Below are 21,878 nucleotides of genomic sequence, written 5' to 3' on the forward strand. Positions count from 1 at the left end.
CAATTCCCTGTAGTCAGCTTCTGGTGTCCTCACTCATGAATGCCTCGTGGCAAGATTTACCTGGATCACATACCTCTAATATTTCCTGGATTCTGGGTAGCAGCTTATCTGTCCGGCATAGTTTTACTATTTAAGTCTACATAATCAAAACAAAGGTGCACATCTTCAGTGGTGCAAGTGAAAACTGGGAACAGGCGGCACAGAGCCCAACTCTGTCAGGAGGAATCATTTAGGACAGATTTCTAGCTGCTTCGGATCACCTGAACAGCACAAAGCTGCCTGATTCAGGACTGAGAATTTGGCACAGTGTCTATCCTTTATCATGTATAAATCTGGTGATACTGGAAGCCCACTGGACCCCTTGCATGAATAAGGATGATTTGAGAAATAAGGGCTATATGCCTGGTCCCCAAGCCAGTCTAATAACAGGATAATCTTTCAAAACTTCATTCTTTCATCAACACTAAGGGTTCTAACCATTTCTGCAAGGTCTATGATATGAACCCAGATATAGGCTGGCAGCAACAAAGGGAAAAAAATTCAACCTGTTTTTGAAATCAAAATAATAGATGGCTCTGGGTTATAAAAAGGTTGCCTGTTAATGAGATTATGTTACATCCCTAGATATTTCTTTTCCATTTGAAATGGAACTAAAAGGCTTTTGCCTGTCAATACGTGTCTTCACAATTCTCTGTTTCTCTTGCAGCTGCAGCATTAGTAAAACCTAAGGAATCACAGGGAGCTGCATTCATTACACCAGTGGTTCTCAAACTGTGGGTCGGGACTCCAAAGTGGGTCACAACCCCATTTTAATGGCATTGCCAGGGCTGGCTTAGACTTGCTGGGGCTCAGGGCCAGTGATGAGCTGCCAAAATCTTAACAATCGGTTCCCTACCGGGTCTTGAGCGGCACTTCGGCGGTGGGTCCGTCACTCACTCCAGGTCTTCGGTGGCACTTCGGTGGCAGGTCCTTCAGTGCTGCTGAGGACCCGGAGCGAGTGAAGGACCCGCCGCCGAAGTGCCGCTGAAGACTCAGAGCGCCACCCGGTGAGTACAAGCCCCACATCTTTTTTTTTTCAGTCATCCCTGCCGGGGCCCCATCGAAACTGTTCGAATCGGGCCCTGCAATTCCTAAAGCCGGCCCTGAACATTGGGGTTGCAAAATTGTACCGGGGGCTGGGTAGGGAAGGCTGTGTCTCCCAAAACAGCCTGTCCCCCCCCATCTGACCCCCACCCACGTCCTGCCCCCGACTGCCCCCCTCAGAACCTGCAACCCATCAACATCCCCCGCTCCTTGTCTCCTGACTACCCCCTCCCTAGACTCCGCCACCCTAACTGCCCCCCAGAACCCCACCCCTTACCCAACCCCACCCCCGTTCCCCATCCCGACCGCCCTCCCAAAACCTCTACCACCTCCAACCGCTCCCTGCCCCTTATCCAACCCCTCCTCCCAGCCCCAGCCTGGTCCCCTTACCATGCTGCTCAGGGCAGCGTGTATGGATGCCACACGGCCCGCTGGAGCTCGCAGCCGCACCCCTTTACCATGGCGCTCAAAGTGGCAGGAGCTGCAGAGCTGCCCAGGAGCGTCCAGAGCGCTGGCGCCAGTGGCACGGCATGCTGAGCCTCTGCGAGAGGGGGGAAGGCAGGGGAGGGGCCGGGGAGCCTCCCCAGCCAGAAGTTCAGGCAGGCCAGACAGGATGGTTCCACGGGCCGGAGTTTGCTCACCCCTTTAACAACCGGTTCTACACCGGCTTCTAAATTTAACAATCGGTTTGTGCTAACCGGTGCGAACCAGCTCCAGTTCACCACTGCTCAGCAGGGCTGGCTTTAGGCCGATTCAGGCGATTCCCCTGAATCAACAGGCAATTCCCCTGAATCGGGCCCCGCGCCCAAGAGGGCCCTGCGCCCTTGCTGCCGCCGGTACGCCATACCAGGGCAGCCAGCTTCCCCAGGGGGCAATTTAAAGGGCCTGTGGCTCCCAGCAGGGGCTGGAGCCGCAGGCCCTTTGAATTGCCACCAGAGCTCCACTTCTGGAGCCCTGGAGTAGGGCTGCGGGGCTCTGGGGGCTATTTAAAGGGCCCGGGGCTCCCCTTGCTTCCACTGCCCCGGCCCTTTAAATAGCCACGGGAGCCCCGCTGCTTCCCCAAGGCTCCCTCGGCTATTTAAAGGGCCAGGACGGTAGAAGCAGCGGAGCCCCTGCCCTGCCCCTGCTGCACCCGCTGCTTGCACCAGCCCCACACACCGCACCCCCTGCCCTGCCCGCAGTGGCAGCCAGCCCCTGCTGCACCCCCTGCCCTGCCTCCAGCCCCACACCCCCTGCTCTGCCCGCACCAGCCCGTCTCCAGCCAGCCCCGCACGCCATGCCTGCGGCCAGCCCCTGCTGCACCCACTGCCCTGCCTCCAGCCCACACCCCCTGCTCTGCCCGCACCAGCCCGTCTCCAGCCAGCCCCACTTCTCCTGCCCCGCCTGCAGCCAGCCCCGCACCCCATGCCCTGCCCACCTGCAGCTAGTCCCTGTCTGCAGCCAGCCCCACACCCCGTGCCCTGCCCACATGCCTGCAGCCAGCCCCTGCTGCACCCCCTGCCCTGCCTCCAGCCAGACCCTACCGCCAGTCAGCCTCTGCCCTGCCTCCAGCCAGCAATGTACATAATATATAATTTTGTTATTATTTATATAGTTATGGAAAGTAAATGATACGTGGAAGAAATGAAAGGGGTTTTTTTATGTGTTTTATTTTTTTTAGTCATCCCTGCTGGGGCCCTGCCGAAAATGTTCGAATTGGGCCCCGCACTTCCTAAAGCCGGTCCTGCTGCTCAGGGCCCAAGCCAAGCTGGAGGGATTCAGCCCTGGATGGCAGGGATCAGGTTACAAGCCCCCTGGCTGGAGCGGAGGTCATTGGGCTTCGGTTTTGATCCCTTCCGCACTCAAGGTGGTGGGGCTCAGGCTTTGGCTTCCCCCCCTCCCCCGCCCCCCGGGGCGGTGCTCAGGCAAGCTCAGGCTTCGGCCCCCCCTCCTGGGGTCATGTAGTAATTTTTGTTGTCAGAAGGGCGGTTGCAGAGCAATGAAGTTTGAGAATCCCTATATTACACTATGTTAGGAGTTAGTGTTGCTGCTATCTAAATCCATAAACTCAGATCTTAGCACATAAGTGGAGAAGGAAATGATTTTTACATTTTTACAAGGTAACAATTAGGATTTGTTTGGTCATTTTAAAGTCTACACATACCCAAAGATGATTTATGATTTGGGGGCACAATTCAGTCTAAATTTTCTCTATAGCTGCTAGCTAGGCCATAAGTTTCCCAGGCTTTGCACAGCCATGGAGCGTACTATGCATTCCAAGGCTTACAGCTGAGCAATGCTGATTGTACCCCAGAAGATCAGGCACATTTTTGGGTTCTAGGATCTTAAACAACTTCTGTTTTGTGCAGTGGTCTGGATTTTGGCCCATAATTTTGGTTTTTGCATTTTGTTTTGCTCTTGCTGTACCCAATACATCTTTAGCATCTTTCATTTCCAATCGTGTAAATATTAGGGATGGTCAAACAATGGTAAATAAATTCTCAGAAAATTTCAGAGTGGAAAAAAAAAATCAGTTCTGGTAACTTTAATTTAAAAACAGAAGTTTCTGCAAAAATTGTCATTTCCTTCTATGAAAAAAATTTCAAGCACTTCTATATTAGGTAGCAGATCCACTTTGCATTTACACTAGGATAAGAGCAAATTTAGGTACAGAATGATGAGAACAAATGGTGCCCCAAACTGTGTGTTCTTCCTACAGTTTGTGTGTGCTGGGCCCTTCATCATGAGGTATGTATATCTATATGAAGTTAAAAGTGATACAGTGCAAGCAACATGCACCAAGAGAAATTCTGTGGGCTACAAGAGAGGACAGTGAACTTAGAAGTTCCAACTCCTGGATTCTATTTCTGGCTTCCCAATGGATGCTCCATGCTGCCCCCTAATAGTCTAGTGTCCGATGGATTCACTGTCTGACCCTGGGCAAATTACTTCACCTCTCAGCACCTTATTTTGTCCGTCTGTAAAATGCAAATAATATTTACCTACCTCACAGGTGTTTGTGAGGCCACTTAATTCATTAAGGGCTAGATAAATCCTCTAGTTCAAACAGGAATTCAGGGAAGTCCTGACCACAATGGTCCTTTCTGGCCTTATAATCTATGAATCATGGCACCTATGCCACAGCCCTGGGTGCTTGGATTTATGCATTGGGGAGATTGTGCCTCAGGCAGGCAAAATCTCCGGTTGGGCTCCTCTGGGCATGCGTGTTGAATGCAATCTGCTCCATGCATTAGAATAGGGCAGACTGTTCTCTCTGCATCATGATCCCACCTCCTCCTTGCCTCTTTCAACTCCCTTTTCAACCTCTTGCTCCCCTTACTCACTACACACGGGTTTTCTCTTACTGTTAATGAGACATTGTTTTTTGGAAGACAGGCGAGGGGGTGGAGTAATGTTGAAAACCTAACTGAAGACTTCATTCTGCCACCCCTATTCACATTCAGAAGTACTTTACTACATAAGTAGGACCATTAATTTCAAATAAACTACTTATGGAATGGCATACAGTGAGAGACATGTACCTCAAAATAATACAACTTTTCTATCAAGACTGTAATTAATCAGCTGTGAAAATTCCTGGCCTGGGGGCTTTTGCCCAATGTCAACAACCTAGCTAGAGCTAAAGGGTGAAATCACATAGCACAATGTTCTCTCCTCCTCTTCACTTATATAACAACAATGAAATGGAACTGTTTGCTCATTAATCTTTAAAAATACCCACTTTTGTCAGTAACCTCAAGCTTTTCTCCAAGAAGGCAATATGCATTTACAAACAAAATATTGCACTGTGTGAAAAGTACACTGACCTGGAACATCTGTCGCACTTTTCTGCGGGGCAGATTGACATTCAGTTTATGCATCAACTGGTGGATCTCTTCAATATTCAACAAGCCATCTCCATTCTTATCAGCTTCCTCAAAGGTCTGTTTCACCCAGGTGCAAATATACTAAGGAAAGGTTAAACTACTTAAAATGAATGTTTTTATCTTGGAGAATTACAAAGGGCCAGGTTCTGCCAGCCTTGCCAAATATGACATATACCAATCAGTCCCACAATATAAGTAACGGTGGCAAAATTTGTCCCAAAGTAATAGAATATGGCCCACAGTTTGCATCAAAACTGTGTCCACTTCAACACTCTGGGATAAATTCACCCCTGGTGTAATTTCTCTGGAGTCAATAGACCAGATGCTGACCTCACAGCATTAGTGTACACATTAGTGTAACTCTCTTGATTTCCATTGAGTTATTCCAGATTTACACTGGTGTAACTGGGATCAGAATTATGATGTCATTGGAGCCAGTCCAGGGATGTATTTGGCTCATGATGTGTACCACCAGGAGTCTTGCTCAATGAACATGTGTATCAGTGACAAAATTCATTTAGTGCGAGAGCATGGAATAAAGATGACACACAGTGAAATTAGTCTAAGCAGATAACTACAAGACTGCAATTTCAATAAGACCGTTATTAAAAAATTAACAGCTCTTGTTTTTCCATCCTCTCTCTCCTCTAAGTTTAAGCTTTAGTTTCTTCATGCTGCTATTTCACCTTTATATTTTCAATTCTTCCTTCTTCTGAAAGCTTCTTCTCCATTCCGCCATCACTGTAAACTCATCTCCTTAGGTCTCCTCTCCCCTCTATCATGTTTCCTTCACCCTCTATATATTTCCTTTCTCTTTCATTCCCACCCTTTCCTCCCCATCCCACCCCACCGTCACTGCAGAGCACAGAGGGAGTCAGACATACTTGGGGGAAATAAGCTGCACCGTCCTATGTCCACATGTAATCTATATGCGCTGTGGAGTTCAGGGAAGGAGGGTGCTCCCTGATACACAATCCCTCTCTCGGTGCTACTCTAGACTTGTGTGGCGCATCCTAGCCCTTACAGTCTAGTGCCTAGCAGGCACAATTTGGTCATCAATCTAGGTATTAGGCAGGAGGCAAGTGCTGTCTGCTTTAGCAGATACACAAGGCAGATGTGTTCTTCGACTGCAGCACTAGGCAAGAGCGTTTCACGAGACAGACTTATATAAATAACATTCTGATCACTAAAATGGTTCTTCATAATTAAGAGCACGAGCTTCAAAGCATAAAGTTAGTCATGTTCTTAAGTGTTTCCCTGAATTGGGGGCATCATGATCACAGCTTACATACCTGCATAAGTCGAAAACGCTTAAGTCTAAAACATAAAAGTCTGATTCAAAGCTCTTTGAAGTCAAGGGGAGTCTTCTCATTGGATCAGACCCTACATCCTCACTTCTTTCTACTAGACATTCACACTAGCACGCACTCCTGCTCTCATGCCCCACCTCATTATCTTCTTTTATAACCAATTTAAAAATTAATAATATGAAACAAAAAGCCCTGGAGCTAGCAAAATGCATGTCACACTGAAGCAATCCAGCTTGCATTACTTTCAACGTTAGATTGTCAACTCTCTGAGGCCGGCACCTTGTCTTACAACAAGTCTGTGACGAGCCTTGGAGACCAATGGCACTACACAAATAATAAATTATAATAATATTCATAAGAGTAGCCAAGCAGGATTGGACCTTTTGTCCTTCCTTTGTTTATCCAACTTACTCCTATAAACAAAGTGCAAAGCAAACAAGGAACGCTGGTCAAAACTAGGGTTTGAGGGGGGGGAGGTTTCCAATTAAAAACAAACAAACAAAATGAAGTGACTGTATTTTTGTTTGACAAATTTTTGAAAACATTTTCATTTTGGAGAAAGGGATAGCGCAATAAAATAATGAGACTGTGTGAAGAAGAAAAAAAATCTAATTTTTTAAATTTTTTTTCCCATTGGAAAAAAAATCCAAGTGTTACTTTGCATAATTTTCTCTCACTTAGAGAAAGTGTACTTTTAAAAGTGAAGGCTACTTTCTTTCACTTTTTAACATTTTAAAAAACTTTCCCTCCATTTTTCTAGAGGAAAAGGAGGGGAGGGGAGTATAAAACTAAGAGGTAGGCATTTTCCACATGAAAAAAAAAATTAAAATGTTGTGTTTTTTTCCTCAAACATTTGTTGTTTTGAGATATTTTTGGAAAATGAAACATTTTTTAGTCAGTGAAGTCACTTTTTTAACAAGAAAACCCAAAACATTTAATCAAAAACATCTAGAAACAGCTCCACTGTGACTATGTAAATTTTACCATCACCTGTATATTTCTATCTTATAGGTTTAATGTTATTTGAATGCAGTTTTCTGTGATTTATCATCAACAACTGACTCTTCCACTCCTCATCCGTTTCCCTCCATCCTTCCCCAGCTGGTAGCCTCAATCTCCACAATCTCCTACATGTCTCATTGTGATTTAAAGTTAACATGATCTTTCCCCTAAAATGAAACCCTCTCCACTCCTGTAAGATGTGAGCATCTGCTGAGACGTGCTGAGCACCCTCAATGCAGACTGATAATGTTGAACGCCTCAAGAGTTTCAGTCAGTCCCTAACTTTGTACAAAGATGAAAATAAAGATCAGTTTTCCAACTGCTGATTTTAGGAAATGAAAAACTTTTCAAAAATTGTACAAAGCCAGTGGCAAAATTTAAAAATATTCCCAATTTGTAACAATAATGTTACAAACCAGTGACCTGATTTGTTCCCAATGCAATCAATGGCAAAACTTCAGTTGTCCCGAGTGGGAGGTGGAGTGTAACCATAACACCAAACCACATAAAACAAACCAGAAATACCTAAATGAAAGCCAGAGCTAATGTCCTTGAAAGGATATTGATCATGAGTTCTTTGTCGTTTAGCAAGAGAATCCTCATCACTTATTCCAGCCATCAAATACTTAAGTCCTGTGATCCAGGTGCGAGCCTCCTCTGGATTAGAGGTGATCAGGTCTAGTGACTCCATGTGGTTACCATGGTAAATGGTAAAGCAGCAACTTGGGTCAAAGTTCCCCTCGGTATGGCGATGGAATATTTCAGACTGTCGGCCTTCTGTCACTTTGTAAATTGAATCAATTACAACTGCAAGGAAAAGGGGAACAGAAAAATTAAGCTGCTTGGATGTTCATCCAGTTTCTTTGCATTTTCACATTCTTCTATATTTGTCAGAGTTAGTGTTTTTAAATAAAGGTAAAGTCATAAGCCTTCACACTGAAAGGGCAGTTTGGGTCACCGGCTTGCCCTTGTACAGGTGCAGGGGTGTGTGTGCAAGGAGCTTCCCCCTGACTTGCATTCCTGAACAGCAAAACTGACAGTGCCAGCGATCTCCTGAGTGTAGGATCTATTTCCTGAAATGCCCATGGAGTGCAAGTCACTGCAGAAGGGGCAGGGAATAGATGGGGCATTGCCACCCTCCACCACCATACTGTTTTCCACCAGCCAGCAGACATGAACAGTCACAGAAGGGATATGCACTATATACCATCCCAAGAGAGATCAAAGCAGTTGTGCTTCTCAGCAGTGGCATAGCGCTCATGGAGATATCCTAGTGCTCCTGTAGGGGAAGTATTGCCTCACACAGTTCCAGAAACAGGACAATACTTAACTATCACAAACTGGCCCTCTGATATGAAAACACCAAATGTGTTATTACCTGTAATGTTTCCCTGTTTTTTACTAACTATCAAGCCTTAGTGGCAACACCAGACCTAATTACTTACCTTTTACTAAGTAAAACACTAGTTCCAGTAGGCACAATTTAGGTTCCCTATTTTTGTTTAGAAGGGTTGGAGCAGGATAATTGTTTAAATCAATAACGAACGTCATGAAATAATTGAAAAATAAATAATATTTATAGAAACAGAAAACACCACTATGTTCAAATTTACTTCGAAGCAGTTAGAAAAGACCTAGATTTCATTTGGTATCTGGCAAAGAAATTAAGCAGGCTTTTCTCTGTCATCCTTCCAGAGAACAATCCAAATTAATAATGCTAGGTTGCTTCAAAAGTAACTAGCCCTTCCTAAAGAAGAGCAGCCGGAGAAGAAGCTTTTAAAGTAGGCAGGTTCCTTTCTACTAAACTAGATTGGGAGTATCATCCCAAGGTAACACCTAAGACATCTAAACCCTGTCACTCAGACTCCATGCTCTTCACTGTCCACCTTACTTGAACACTCCAACTGCAGCTCCTAATCTGTACAGCAATGATGCAAGAATCAATCATAAAAAGGTATTTTCAATACATTGACAGGTACTATTACTTTAATGACTGGGTCATTTTTGCAATTTCAAGGAACAGCTGCATTCTTCATAACTCTGCTACTCCCCTACAATTATACAGTTGGACAAACAGTGTGGGCAGTCCATTATTCCAGATATTTGTTACGTAGGGATAGATCAAAGAATACAGAGCAACATTTTAAATGGACTGCCTTTCTCTAACTGACTGTAGAGTCTTGTAATATTAAAATAAAATAGTGATGGCCGTACTTTGTCATCTAACCAAGTCATACACGCTCCCATGAGTTTATTTATGATTCATGTAAATTTGGGTCAGCATTTTCACATCAGCCTGAATTGTGTTCTCTGTTTAATTAAAGAAGCAGTGTTTCCTTTTAACTGAAATACTTGGAAAATTATAGACAAAATACAGCAATGACTTACACACTGTGCACAAGGAGGTCAATGGAGCTCCCCAGGGTGAAGTCAGTGCTTAGTTTGGTGCGCTAGGTTTAAAAAAAATATATTATTGACTATTACCTACATTTATAAGATGCCCATCTCCATACTCTATGTAGCGCACTTTGCATCACTTAGATCAACAGAAGTATCACCTACCCCAAAATGGGAAGTGAACACTTCTCAGCATATTGCAGCAGCCAAACTAACTCCCTTGAAAGGACTAAGGATGGCAGACTACTAGCCAGGGGACTCAACTGTACCTACAAAGCTTGAGCATAAAGATTTACAACACATCACACTGCAAAAGGGTTCTGGTTCAGATTTTTGACGGGAACACATTCCAGAGCTGAAGCTCCACTACTGACCTCATCCTACCACCAGTTAATGTGAGCTCTACTTTTGGGGTCAGATAGGCAAAGTGTCCCTTCTGTAAGTAGGTGCTATGATGGGGCATAGGGGCAGAGCTGATATCTGGAGATTGACCACATATGGCTTTCGTGATGGCAGCCAGCACCTTTAACTGACAGCAAATGAATGACACACAAGACTGATGTAATATGGTCTAAGCGGTCTGTCCTTCACATAAGGCAGGCATGCCACATTCTGTACTAGCTGAAACTTCCAAGTGACTCCCAAGCATAGCAAATTAGCATAGCCCTGAGGTGAAGAAGGTCCTGAGTGTCACAACAAGGTCTACCTTTGAAAGGAAAGGATGCAGTCTCTTGACCAGCTGTAGATAACAGAAGGTGTTTTTGGCCACTGTTGCTATATGGGAGCCAAGAAGCAGGGAGCAATGAGTCCAGTAAAACTCCTTGACTGAGAACCATTTTGAGAATAAGTGAGAAGATCGCCTCAACTGAGTTCCTAAAAACACTTTCCCTTGCCAAACACCTCCATCTTAGCTGAAATGAGACTAAGCCAATTGGTTTCACCTGGGTCCCTGTTTTTGTAATATTTATAACAATACCTCATTGACAAAGGGTCTTGTTTAAATTTGGAGCAGGAGAGAAACAAAATGGATTAGGGAGGCATTTTAAAATAGTATGTGCTTTTATGTTTATGAAATCATTTAAAAAATATTATTTGTACAACTACTTATCATGGCTCTTTCCCACCCAAAGACCTCACTGATGCCTCAGAGGAGGATGAAGGCAACATGAATGCCAGTCCATGTGTGGATCAGTCAGGGCTATTTTCCAGTGTTGCTAGAGACACCTGAAGCCCTGCCATAGGAACTTGAAGCATCTTTTTTCAAATGTACTCAGCTGCCGTCACCCAGCCCTACAGTGTGGTTCTACACTGAAAAGTGGCTATGTAAAATTGGCATCTTTTTACACAACAGATCTGCTCCTTGTGCATCCCCATTCATAGTCATTGAGTGATGAAAATCAGTTGTTTTATTGGTTTTTACTCCTGCTTGCCCTGTAGAGCAAACACAGTTAACAGAACACAAGCTGGATTCTATTTCTTCTTGTGCATCATCAACAGATAATTCACTAAATTCCAATTACTTACACCTAGGCAAACCCATAGGTATCACCAAGAAAATAATCTGAAAACAATGGGAATACATGGGTGTATTTGATTTAACGTAGCCTGCCAAATTGTTGTTAGTGGCGATGATGTGCAAAATGGAATAACCCCGCCTGACATTCCATTTAAACTGAATTTGCAGGGCTGGCAATTGAAATGACACATAATTTCACTTGGAAACTTAGTGCATTTTAAATAGCACTCAAGGAGAGACAATATACGTGGAACCCCTCAGTACCATTTTTATAGTCACTTTTCAGGGCAGAACTGCGCTTTAAGGTTCAATAATGCCAAATTCGCTTGTCCCATCTGTTCTTACATAACAGCAAAAACATGCTGTAGGCATGTCACCTGATGCTGTCAGATTCAATCTGGTCCACAAGCAAGCTGTCATGAAACCTTAAGCCAGCAGAAATATTTCCAGGATGTTTTTTCCAAACTCCAGTTGAAGCAGTGTTTATAAACAGACAGAGTGCAGGGACTGGATATCTGCTTGGCTCTTACATGCGTCACACTCCTTACACCTAGGGTGACCAGACAGCAAATGTGAAAAATCGGGGGGGAGAGGGGGGGTAATAGGAGCCTATATAAGAAAAAGACCCCAAAATTGGGACTGTCCCTATAAAATCGGGACATCTGGTCACCCTACTTACACCCTCTATTCACACTGTGCACCAGCATAAGGTCTAGGTGGAATCTGGCTCTAAATAAATGTGATGTGGCCTTTTCACTAAATGTGTTAATAAAATAAGGATTTCCATAAATTAGCTTAACATTTCTGGTAGCTTTTCTTTTAAATCTGGAGTTGGATCAGGGTATACGATATTACACAGATTTAAGCTAGTATCTGGACTATTTTAGAAGATGTATTTACTTGTAGGTTCTTATCTTCCCACACGAGGACAATGTACTAAGGCCAACAGTCTTCTCCTCCTGGTCAATTTATTCCAGGTCTATCCTATAACGTAATTTGTTGGAAAATATTACTACATGGTTAGACTAGCCTTTGTACTGTACAGTGCATGCATGCCAACATGCTACTAAATTGCTACTATTAACAGAAATAAGTTAGTTTTTTCTGGCAATAACACAGTGCCAGTCACAATGTATTTATTGTGCAAAATGGTCAATAAGTGTTTATAAGTATATCACATTTACAAGTATCACTAATAAGAGTTTATAAACTGAAAGATACACACTGTAAAGTACAGTTTTTCTCTATAAACCATGTGAATTCATATTCCAGTGCACAATTGTTCAAGCAATTAAAAGAAATATTAAGAGACTTTACTTTTAGCCTTTTCACTTTTTCTGGACGGTCTCCATCTGATGCAAGTCCTGTGTTCATCCAGGTAAAAGAGACGTACTAGCCCTTTTGTTCCACTCTTCAGCTTAATCATCTGAGTCCCAGACTGCATTACACTCATACATCTTTCAACTGAAAAGAAGATTAGAACAAATTCAACTAAAAGTCTATTTTGTCACACTAGTAAAAAGGCTTACCAACATCTAGCTACCATGTAAAACCTTTGATTTGCACCTTGTATGACAGGAATTAAACATTAATCTAAGAAAATAAAATTGGAAATGGAGTAGTTTTTAGAAGGCTTTGTAAAATCTGATCTTATACAAGCATGAGAACTGAATCTATCACTTTAGAATACAAAATAATTATTAATATATATAGATGGTACTTGGTTCTACAAGAGAGCCATGTATTCCTGTTCAAAGAAAGAATAATGTTTAGCTTCTTTAAATACTTGGGAGTCTGCTTCCATCACCAGAAATCCAAATGTCATGTACAGGTTTTCAGGTCCAGAAACAATGAGCACCAAAGACATCCTATTGCTTTTACGTCTGTAAATTCCAGTCAGATAAAATCCTAGCATACAAACATGATTTAAAATAGATGTTCAACAAGTTATACTTATTCAGCACTAATATTTTTAGGTTGGGATTTATCAAAAATTAAGGTTGGAATATTATCTATTGACACCAACAATTAATATATTCATAGCAGCATCACAAAAGAGAAGCTGTAGTATTTTGTACTATGGAGGGAATCACCATGTCATGATTATGCATATGTGCATATTTTATTTTAACAGAGTGGGAGGATGGTTGTATATTTTAAAAAGGAAGCAGCAAATGTCCAAATGTAAAACATACATTACCAGGATATTGCTACCTGTAATTTGACCTGTAAACTTGAATTGTTTATATTTTGTTACATTAAAGACCTGATTCTGATCTTACAGCAGTTTTACTCCTGTGTAACTGTGTAGTAACTGTGGAGTTACTAATAATTCACACCACTCCAGTGAGATGAGAATCAGGTCCCAAAGCTCTTTTACACTTTGTCATTACCCTGCCATTGTTTCACCATGAAAACAGGGATATTTCAGCTATACTACAGATGTTTCATCTCTACAAATAGCCAATCCATAGCAACCTAAAGAACCCAACAAACATTGTAGGATTACCTTTATTTGCTTTTCAAACTGACTCAGCCACCGGTATTCATCCATCAAACCAATATTCTTGTGTCAGGGCACAAATGTCACAAAATACCTGAGCACTACAGCACACAAGTCTGCACTTAAAAAAAATTACACAAAAAAAGGCAGAGTTGGACACAATGTCTCATTGAAATTGTATATGTGACTACTGCAAAAGATCATCTTCAAGTGTCTCATACAAACCATTTTTTTTATTTTTCTGCAAGACAATAAATTCCAAGCATGCCTCTTCCTTATCTTTGTAATCACAAATGAACACTAATGGTATCCCATTATTTTCTGAAATGCTGCTTCGATTATGCTAATAGAAAGCCTTTCTGAAAATGGAACATTAAAAACAGTCATTTTTCTTTCAACAAATTCCCACTGCATTAACTTGGGTATTTACCCTTATTTCTCAGAAGGAGAAGACAAAGTAGCACATCTACTCACAAAACAGCACAGGACGTAGGACCTGATTCTCAGCTCCAGATGAGCTGTGCTCAGCACAGGATCCAAGGAGTCTGGGATGCAAGCTCGCTTTATAACTCCTTTGTGCTCTCCCAACACCAGGGGGCAGTTTCATTCCCAGAGCAAATTAAAGCAGTCTCAGGCTAGGTCTACACTGGGGGGGGAGGGGTAATCGATTTAAGATACGCAAAATCAGCTACGCGAATAGCATAGCTGAATTAGACATATCCTATTCGACTTACCCTGCTGTGAGGACGGCGGCAAATCGACCGTTCCCCCGTTGACGGCGCTTACTCCTCCTGACGAGGTGGGAGTACGCGCGTCGATTCGGGGATCGATTTATCCGTCTAGATAGACATGATAAATCGATCCCCGAAAGATTGATTTCTACCCGCCAATCCGGGCAGGTAGTGTAGACTAGCCCTCAGTACTCTTCAGTCTAAGGAAAATCTACCAGAAACATGAGGCCTGATTCTCCATTGCCTGGTACTTTGGGCTCTGTCATCTGCTTCTCCCAATGTGCACTGGGAGCAACTACGCAGGAGAGACCACAAAGATCCATTTGTGGCTCCAAGATCCTGGATGATTCTGGCTGGATATGCCCCCAAAAGAGCAGCATTCTAATGCTCTAGCCTTGCTCCCTTCCTCCCAGCCACCTCCATCAGGGGCTGTGAGGAGTGGTGGAACAGAGATGGGTACGTCAGCTCTATGCCTTCCCGGTTAGAGTAGCTTTAAAGTATGAAGTATAGTGAGCCAATGACACTCAGTTATGTCATGACATTATTATGAATCTTGAGGCGGCAGTGTCCGGTTGAGAATGGGACCTCCATGAGGGCTGGCTTGCTGAAATTCAATTCAGATAAGACTGAGTGGTAATGGAGGGTTGGAGGAAATTGTTTCCTTGTACTCCCCCTCTCCGAATCCACCTGTTGTCTCTTGTCTTTCAATTCTAGATAGAGGGAACACTGACATTTTAGCAATCTAGCTGACTTGTCTATAGCTTCAATGTAAAATTCAACAAAGGGCATTGGAAAAGAGAAGAAATTATTTGGAGTTTCCTCATTCAGTTTCATGTATATTAATCAATCATCTCCTCGCCTTCCATTTTTTGACTGGAGTACTCTACAATGTACTCTACCTACATATCTGTAATTGCTGCCCTGGGTGAAGAATAAAAAGGACCCATTCTAACTCTTGTAGTCTCCATTCTGCAAGGTTGCATAGTTTCCCTCCTGGAAGCAAACAAATGTGTGCATTATCCAGTACAGGGTTTTAATGCTGTATATGAAAAGTGCAATTTGGAAAAAGATTTCTCGGAATTCACAGATGTGACCTCACTGGGCCACCACAATTTATGTGGGTGACAGTGTATCTGTCAGCAATGGGAATCTTCTGACAGGAATAACAATGGCCTAAAAGAGAAAGGAGGGTGCCATTCAAAGGCAGTGAAAGACAGGGCTGAATATGATTTTTTTTTCTGGCTAGCTTCTCCCCACAGAACAATAACATTCAGCTGTCAAAATGTCAAGCACTTTTGACTTCACAACAAATGAGGAGAGGGAAAAGTTAATAAATCAACAACAGTATAGTGAAGGAAAATATATTTTAATTTACTGTTGTTCCACATATATTTTCTGTAAATTGGATTTTATTTTCAGATCCATGTTATCATTCACAATATTAACAGTAGAGGTGGTGGTGATGGTACATAAAAAAATTGAATCTAAAAGCAAATTTTCAGTGACAAAGCTATAGTTCCAGGATTATGTTCTAATGGGCACACAAACCCTTCTAGCTTATCTCTTCTGGTTCTGGGTCCCACTAGAACCCTGAGTGGAATTATGACCATGTAATCTTTCCTTTTCCTCTTACACACTTACCCTTATTAGACACTGTCACTTTTCTCTTTAAAGTAATTCTAAATTTCATCCTCTCTCCTCTATTCCTACTGCCAAAACTCTAGTACCTGCTCTGATAGTTTCCATCTACCTCTCCAGCCAAGCATTATGGATACTTCTACAGCGATGATTTTTTGCCTTGATAACCATAGCCTCCTCTTTTCTACCCTGTTCTCATCCCTCCCTTCCCCAGCTTGTATAATGCAGTGGTCAAGAATGCTTGCTCTCTGCTTGCTCTGACTACATTTCCATCTACTTTGCTCCCTCATCTATAATGAATCCAAGCGTCTCCTTTTCCTCATAGTTAAAGCACTCTAGCTTCATCTTCCAGCTACCGCTAGGAACTTGCTTCCTTCTACAGTCTGCCTGTTCCAGAGCTGCACCTGAGCTTCCCTCCTTACTGCTCCCTTTATCCTCCTTCCTCCACTCCTTGCTCCAACATTCTCCTCAATACAGCAGCAAGGATTAATGCACACTTCCGCTCCTCTTCCTGCGACATTAGCGATTTCTTTTCTCTGTGAGTCAAATCGTGCAATGTCCTAAGCACCTAACGACGGGCTTAAAGCAGCTTACAAGTTGTGGTTTTCCAGCAGCAGCGGAGACGCCAGGAAGGAGGATTCCAGAACACATTGGCACATCCGAGTTCTCCAAGGTGGGGATTTGCAACTCAGCTCAAAGGTGTAAATGTGGCCTGCGTGTCCCCACAACACAGATCCACATGGCCACAAACTCATGAGTAAAGGTAGACAAGTTCACTGCTCCTTCTGCGACGGGGCATCTGCTCCGCACTGGCTCTGATAGGGTTAAAGGCTGGAAGGCTGCAAGGAAACAGCCAATTAGGGTAGTGGCTGTAGCCAGTTAGGACGGTGGCTGGACCAGCCAATCAGGGCCCAGTTGGCCCCTATAAAAGGAAGCTGCAGGCCAGAACAAGTGACTGTGCTGCAGGAAGCCCAAGGGAGGGGACTGGCTAGAGGGCTACAGAGACTAGCACTGTCAACAGGGCTGCTAGGAGTTGCAGGCCCAAGGCCCTGGAAAGAGGGCGAAGGAGCTGAAGGTGCTGGGGCTGCGGAGAAGTGGCCCAGGGGGTTGAGACACTGGTGGAGAAAGAAAGGAGGGGCAGTGAGAAGCTGTTGTTTACTAAGTCCCTGGGCTGGGACCCAGAGTAGTGGGCGGGCCAGGTTTTCTCCCCCGACTTGCCACTGAAGAAGCGGCCAGGCTATGGACTGCCAAGCCACTGCAAAGAGCAGCTAGACTGGTGCGGAAGGAGTCCCCCAGAATGAGGGAACCCAGATTGTGACATGGCCGGAGGACTGTGCCACAAAGCAGAGGCAGTGAGACTGGAACTGCGGTGGGTCTGCAGGCGGAGACGAGGCTGGGAGAACCACTCCCACCGGAGGGCACACCTGCTGACTAGAGCTAATTCCTGAAACGGCCAGCAGGAGGCGCCAGTGTGGTGAGTGACACCTTCCCAAAGCAAATATCAGCTGGCCATGGTCAGGATGGTGTCCCAGGCTCTACTTCTAGCATAGAAGTGAAAAGTCCATCCTCCCCAGCTCTCCCACTGCTCCCACATACAAAGCCCTTTGCTTGTGAGTCCAGTGTCAGACCCCATGATAATTTTCCTGTTTAAGAGCTGAATCTGAAGTAGTATGTTTCTGTTGACTGTACTGTCTTGGTGGAGGAGGGGACTCGGTGTGAGCTGCACAGAAATGCAGAAGCATGCTGACAGTGGGCTCCACTTTTACAAACATTTATTTTCCCTTCTCTTCTGGGAGATAAGCCTGGTGAACGGTAAACAACACAGTACCAGATTCAGATTTTAAACTCCAAACCCTATTACCTTAAGGTTTTCCGACATGGGAGATTTTTAGAGTTATACCTATATAATTATACCAGTGTAGTTAACCTATGTGGACACTTTTGCAGGGTATGTCTACACTGCAATAAGGTTTGTGAGTGCAGAACATAGACATACCCAAGCGAGCTTTGATTTAGCTAGCTTGAAAACAATAGCAGTGAAGTTGTGGCAGCGTGGGCGACAGCACAGGTTAGCTGTTGGAGTACAAACATGTCCAGGACCTTGGTTACATACTTTGGCTTCTAGCCCTTGTTGCCAACCCTGCTGTTTCACTGCTATTGTTACTCAAGCTAGCTAGATCAAAGCTAGCTCAGGTATGTCTATGCATGCTGCAGACACCTCTAATCACTCCCTCTGGAATAAAAGTGGCTTCCACTTCCAAAGCAACATAAGCTAAACTGGAAAAGGGTCATTTTATACCTTAAAAAGAGTGTCCACCTGGGGAGTTATACAAGTATAACTATAGTGGTTTAATTCACACCCTTCCTTGTACTGGTACAACTTTCCTGTGCAGACAAGCCTTTAGAAGCTGGAGGAAGAGACAAATCAGTAAAGGGGAGACATGATCTGGAACAGGAATAGGCCACTGTATACTAAAAATAATACATTAGTTTTGCATAAATGATTAGGCAATTATTAAGCAAAGGACAATCTTTGAGGTCTGATTCTCTATATACTAGTGATGGGCCTGAACTCACTCTTTTTGGAATTGAATTCAAATCCAATCTTCCCCAGTGTCCAAGATTGTTTGAGCTCAGGTTCATCCCTACTAAATGTGAGCACCAAATTTTGCACAGGAAGAGATTCTCTCTTAGGGTTTTTCTACTTGAGAAAGTTGCATCGCTAGAACGTAAGGTGTGAATTTAAACAGAAATAATTTAACCAGTGCAAAAGACTGTGCTGACACTCTGATTTCAAGTGGCTTACTGCAGTTTAGCTTTAGCCTAGGAGCAGGCTTACCTAATCACAAACCAAGCTTGGACTGAAATACAACTCTCCATACTGCCTTTTCCAAAGGTTGATATATCAGTTTAAAAAACTATTTGTTACACCAGTAAAACTTTCTCATATAGACAAGCCCTTGGATTTTCTATGGCTCAGCTGGAGGAGAGTTTGAACTGGAATTCATACTACATATGCTGCAGATCTTGCTAAGGTCTGGGGAGAGGGGAAGTGAGGACCTAATGTCCTAATGAAAAAGAAGCAGAAAAAAGTTTTGAGGACAATGTTATACATCAAAAAGGTAGAAAAAGGGTGCAGAGATGAGACAACATTGTTTTTTGCTTTGTAGTTCATCTTCAAGGTTACCACTGCCTTAACAGTTGTACAATATCACTCTTCCAATTGAGAACCACAGTAAACTCATATTTCCAGAGAGATTTCAGAACTAAATTAGACCCACAAAGGATCTAATCCAACCACTCCTACCCACATGAATAATTCTTACTCACACACTGTGATGGGGTGTCCACCCCACACGTGCCCTGAAGGGATTCATGGAGACCAGATAGCCCATTAACCTATTAAGCAGGAAACCAGGGAGATATAGGCTGGGTGGAGAGCCTTATTCACAAGGAAGCCACTCACTTGAGCAGAGTGGGCTGGGCTAGTATAAATCCAGGAAGCTGGCAGCAGCAAGGGATCCAGGAGGAAGTTTGTGGTCACTCTCTGCTTAGTAGAGAGGGAAGGAGAGAACAGGGAAAAGAGTAGGACCCTGGAGCCTGGCCCAGAGGCAGGGTGTACCTGGAAGAGAGCAGGGTGGAGAAGAGAGGCTATGGAATGTGGGGTAGGAAGCAACCCAGGGAGTAAGCAGCAAGGTTGGGGACTGAGCAGACCTTGAAGGGTCCTTGGGCTGGAACCTGGAGTAGAGGGTGGACCCGGGTTCCCCTACCCACCACTGGGGAACTGGCACTTGCGGGGCAGAGAACTGGAAGATGGCCTGGGTCATTGTGGGAGTGACAGAGGCTTTGAAGGACTATACCCTGGAACTTGGGAATGCTGAGTGACCTGGTGAGAGGCCTGAGTCACAAAGAAGACACTGTGGTTCCTGGAGCAAGAGAGGGGCCGCAGGCTGACAGAGACAGTGTGCATCTGTGGGAAGGGGTGTTGATGTGGCGGAGCTAATCCCCAGAACGGCCAGGAGGAGGTGCCATCCTAGCAGTGAGTGGAGCAACCCGTCACACACACATACTGAAATAGACACAAGTGTAACTAAGTTAGGAATCTAGCACATTTACTTCAATGGGTCTGAATAGGTGTAACTGAGGGCAGAATCTCATCCCTCGTTATCTACTTCAGAGAGAAATAAATTAAAGAGATGAAGAAATCCTATTCCAACCACATCTTCCATTTCCCACCCATTTATCAAATGCCATCACTAATCCTAGGCAACTTTTCTAGTTGGAGTAGTACAGTTTCAAGCAAATCATATCAAAAGGCAAACACTAAGGGCTTGTCTACACTTACATTTTATAGCGCTCTAACTTGTTGGCTTGGGGGGGTGAAAAAAATCACCCCCCTGAGCGCAGCAAGTTTGAGCGCTTTAAAGTGCTAGTGTAGACAGCCTCCGAACGCTGGGCTAATCCCCTCGTGGAGGTGGATTACCAGGAGCGCTGGGAGAGTTCTCTCCCAACGCTCACGCACGACCACACTCGCACTTCAAAGAGCTGCCGTGGGAGTGTTCCCACAGCAGCGCTTTGAAGTTTCCAGTGTAGACATACCCTAAAAGTGGCAAAGGGGCTACAACACTAGTCCATTATATTTTCCCTTCAGCTGTTTACTGCACAGAAATAATCCATTTTAAAGAGACCCACATGGTGAAGAAAATCCCATCCTTCTCAAATACCCATTGGGATTTAACTGTAGGAAACCATTCCCTTCTTTGCCGCTGTGTATTTAATAATACACACCAAATGATCAAAATCCTTTTATCCAAGTTGGCTTTTGAATATGCTAATTATAATCTTTTAAACAAGCAAAACAGAACTTACACCCTTCAATAAAAACTGAATAGGATACAGGCATCCAATAAAGGCGCATGCCTAAGAATGAAGCACTAGAGAAACAGGGAACTCAGGAATGCTGTTATCGATAAATTGACATATGGAAGAGGTATGCTCCCGTAACTAAATAGGCTATTTGGGAAAGGATCTACTACTCTAAAAGAGCAACTGATTTTAGAAAAGGAATGCTGCTTTAAGGAAACAAACTTTTCTGTGGTGAGTTTACTGTTCTAGATAATCAAGTGTTTTTTGAGTGGTAGGCTACTCTAGATAAACTACCAATTCTGGAATGGGTGTGCTACTTTTGCTATATAGCAATCCTAGAAGAAAGGATAAAATTACTCTCCAATGAAGAGGTGTGCTAATTTTTTAAGAAAGTAAAGACATTTTTCCATTATAGAAAAAAAATTCTAGGGGATGAGAAAGGGCTAGGAATGCATTTTTATGATGTTTGAAAATGGATTCTCACTTATAACTTAATTTCTGTATTGCTGAGAAGGGATTTAATGTTATCAGTAGAAGATGATATAGTTTGTTGTATCTGGAAATGCAAATAAAACATTAATATAATGCATTGCAAACAAGCTATAAAGTTTTAATTTCAAATTAAAAGGAAGCAAAGAAAAACTGATAACTGTAAAAACCCCTATTGGTTTAAAAGGTTTTGAGAACTTGCTTTTGACAGTCTACTAATCAGAGAGTAGAAAAGATTCTTTATAACCAGACTATGATCATCATTATTAGATTATTGTGTTAAGTATTAACAAAAAATCAACCATTGTGCAAAGTTAACAGAGAGTGATTAATTTCAGAACTTTAATATTTACACTCAAAACTACACACACACACACAATATTCAGATATTGTATTGACTGGCGCTTAACTGTTTACTCAGGTTCATCACAAGAAGTCTTACAATTACATGCAGAACTATGTTTTGTTTTGTGAACA

The 21,878-nt window shown here is 43.4% G+C and overlaps 1 protein-coding gene across 3 annotated transcripts in view; it reads right to left on the minus strand.

The window, feature by feature from the left end:
• Nucleotides 1-21,878, minus strand: part of PLCH1 (phospholipase C eta 1) — a 167,527-nt gene that overhangs the window by 67,883 nt on the left and 77,766 nt on the right. For all 3 annotated transcript variants that reach the window (XM_034782403.1, XM_034782402.1, XM_034782401.1), the window contains 3 exons: nucleotides 12,492-12,638; nucleotides 7,825-8,068; nucleotides 4,890-5,019 (listed from right to left, as the gene is read on the minus strand). In XM_034782403.1, the coding sequence (XP_034638294.1) occupies nucleotides 4,890-5,019; nucleotides 7,825-8,068; nucleotides 12,492-12,638 (521 nt within the window). The remainder of the gene's footprint in view (nucleotides 1-4,889; nucleotides 5,020-7,824; nucleotides 8,069-12,491; nucleotides 12,639-21,878) is intronic.

Source organism: Trachemys scripta, chromosome 9 (genome assembly GCF_013100865.1).
Source record: "Trachemys scripta elegans isolate TJP31775 chromosome 9, CAS_Tse_1.0, whole genome shotgun sequence".
Classification (NCBI taxonomy): Eukaryota; Metazoa; Chordata; order Testudines; family Emydidae; genus Trachemys; species Trachemys scripta.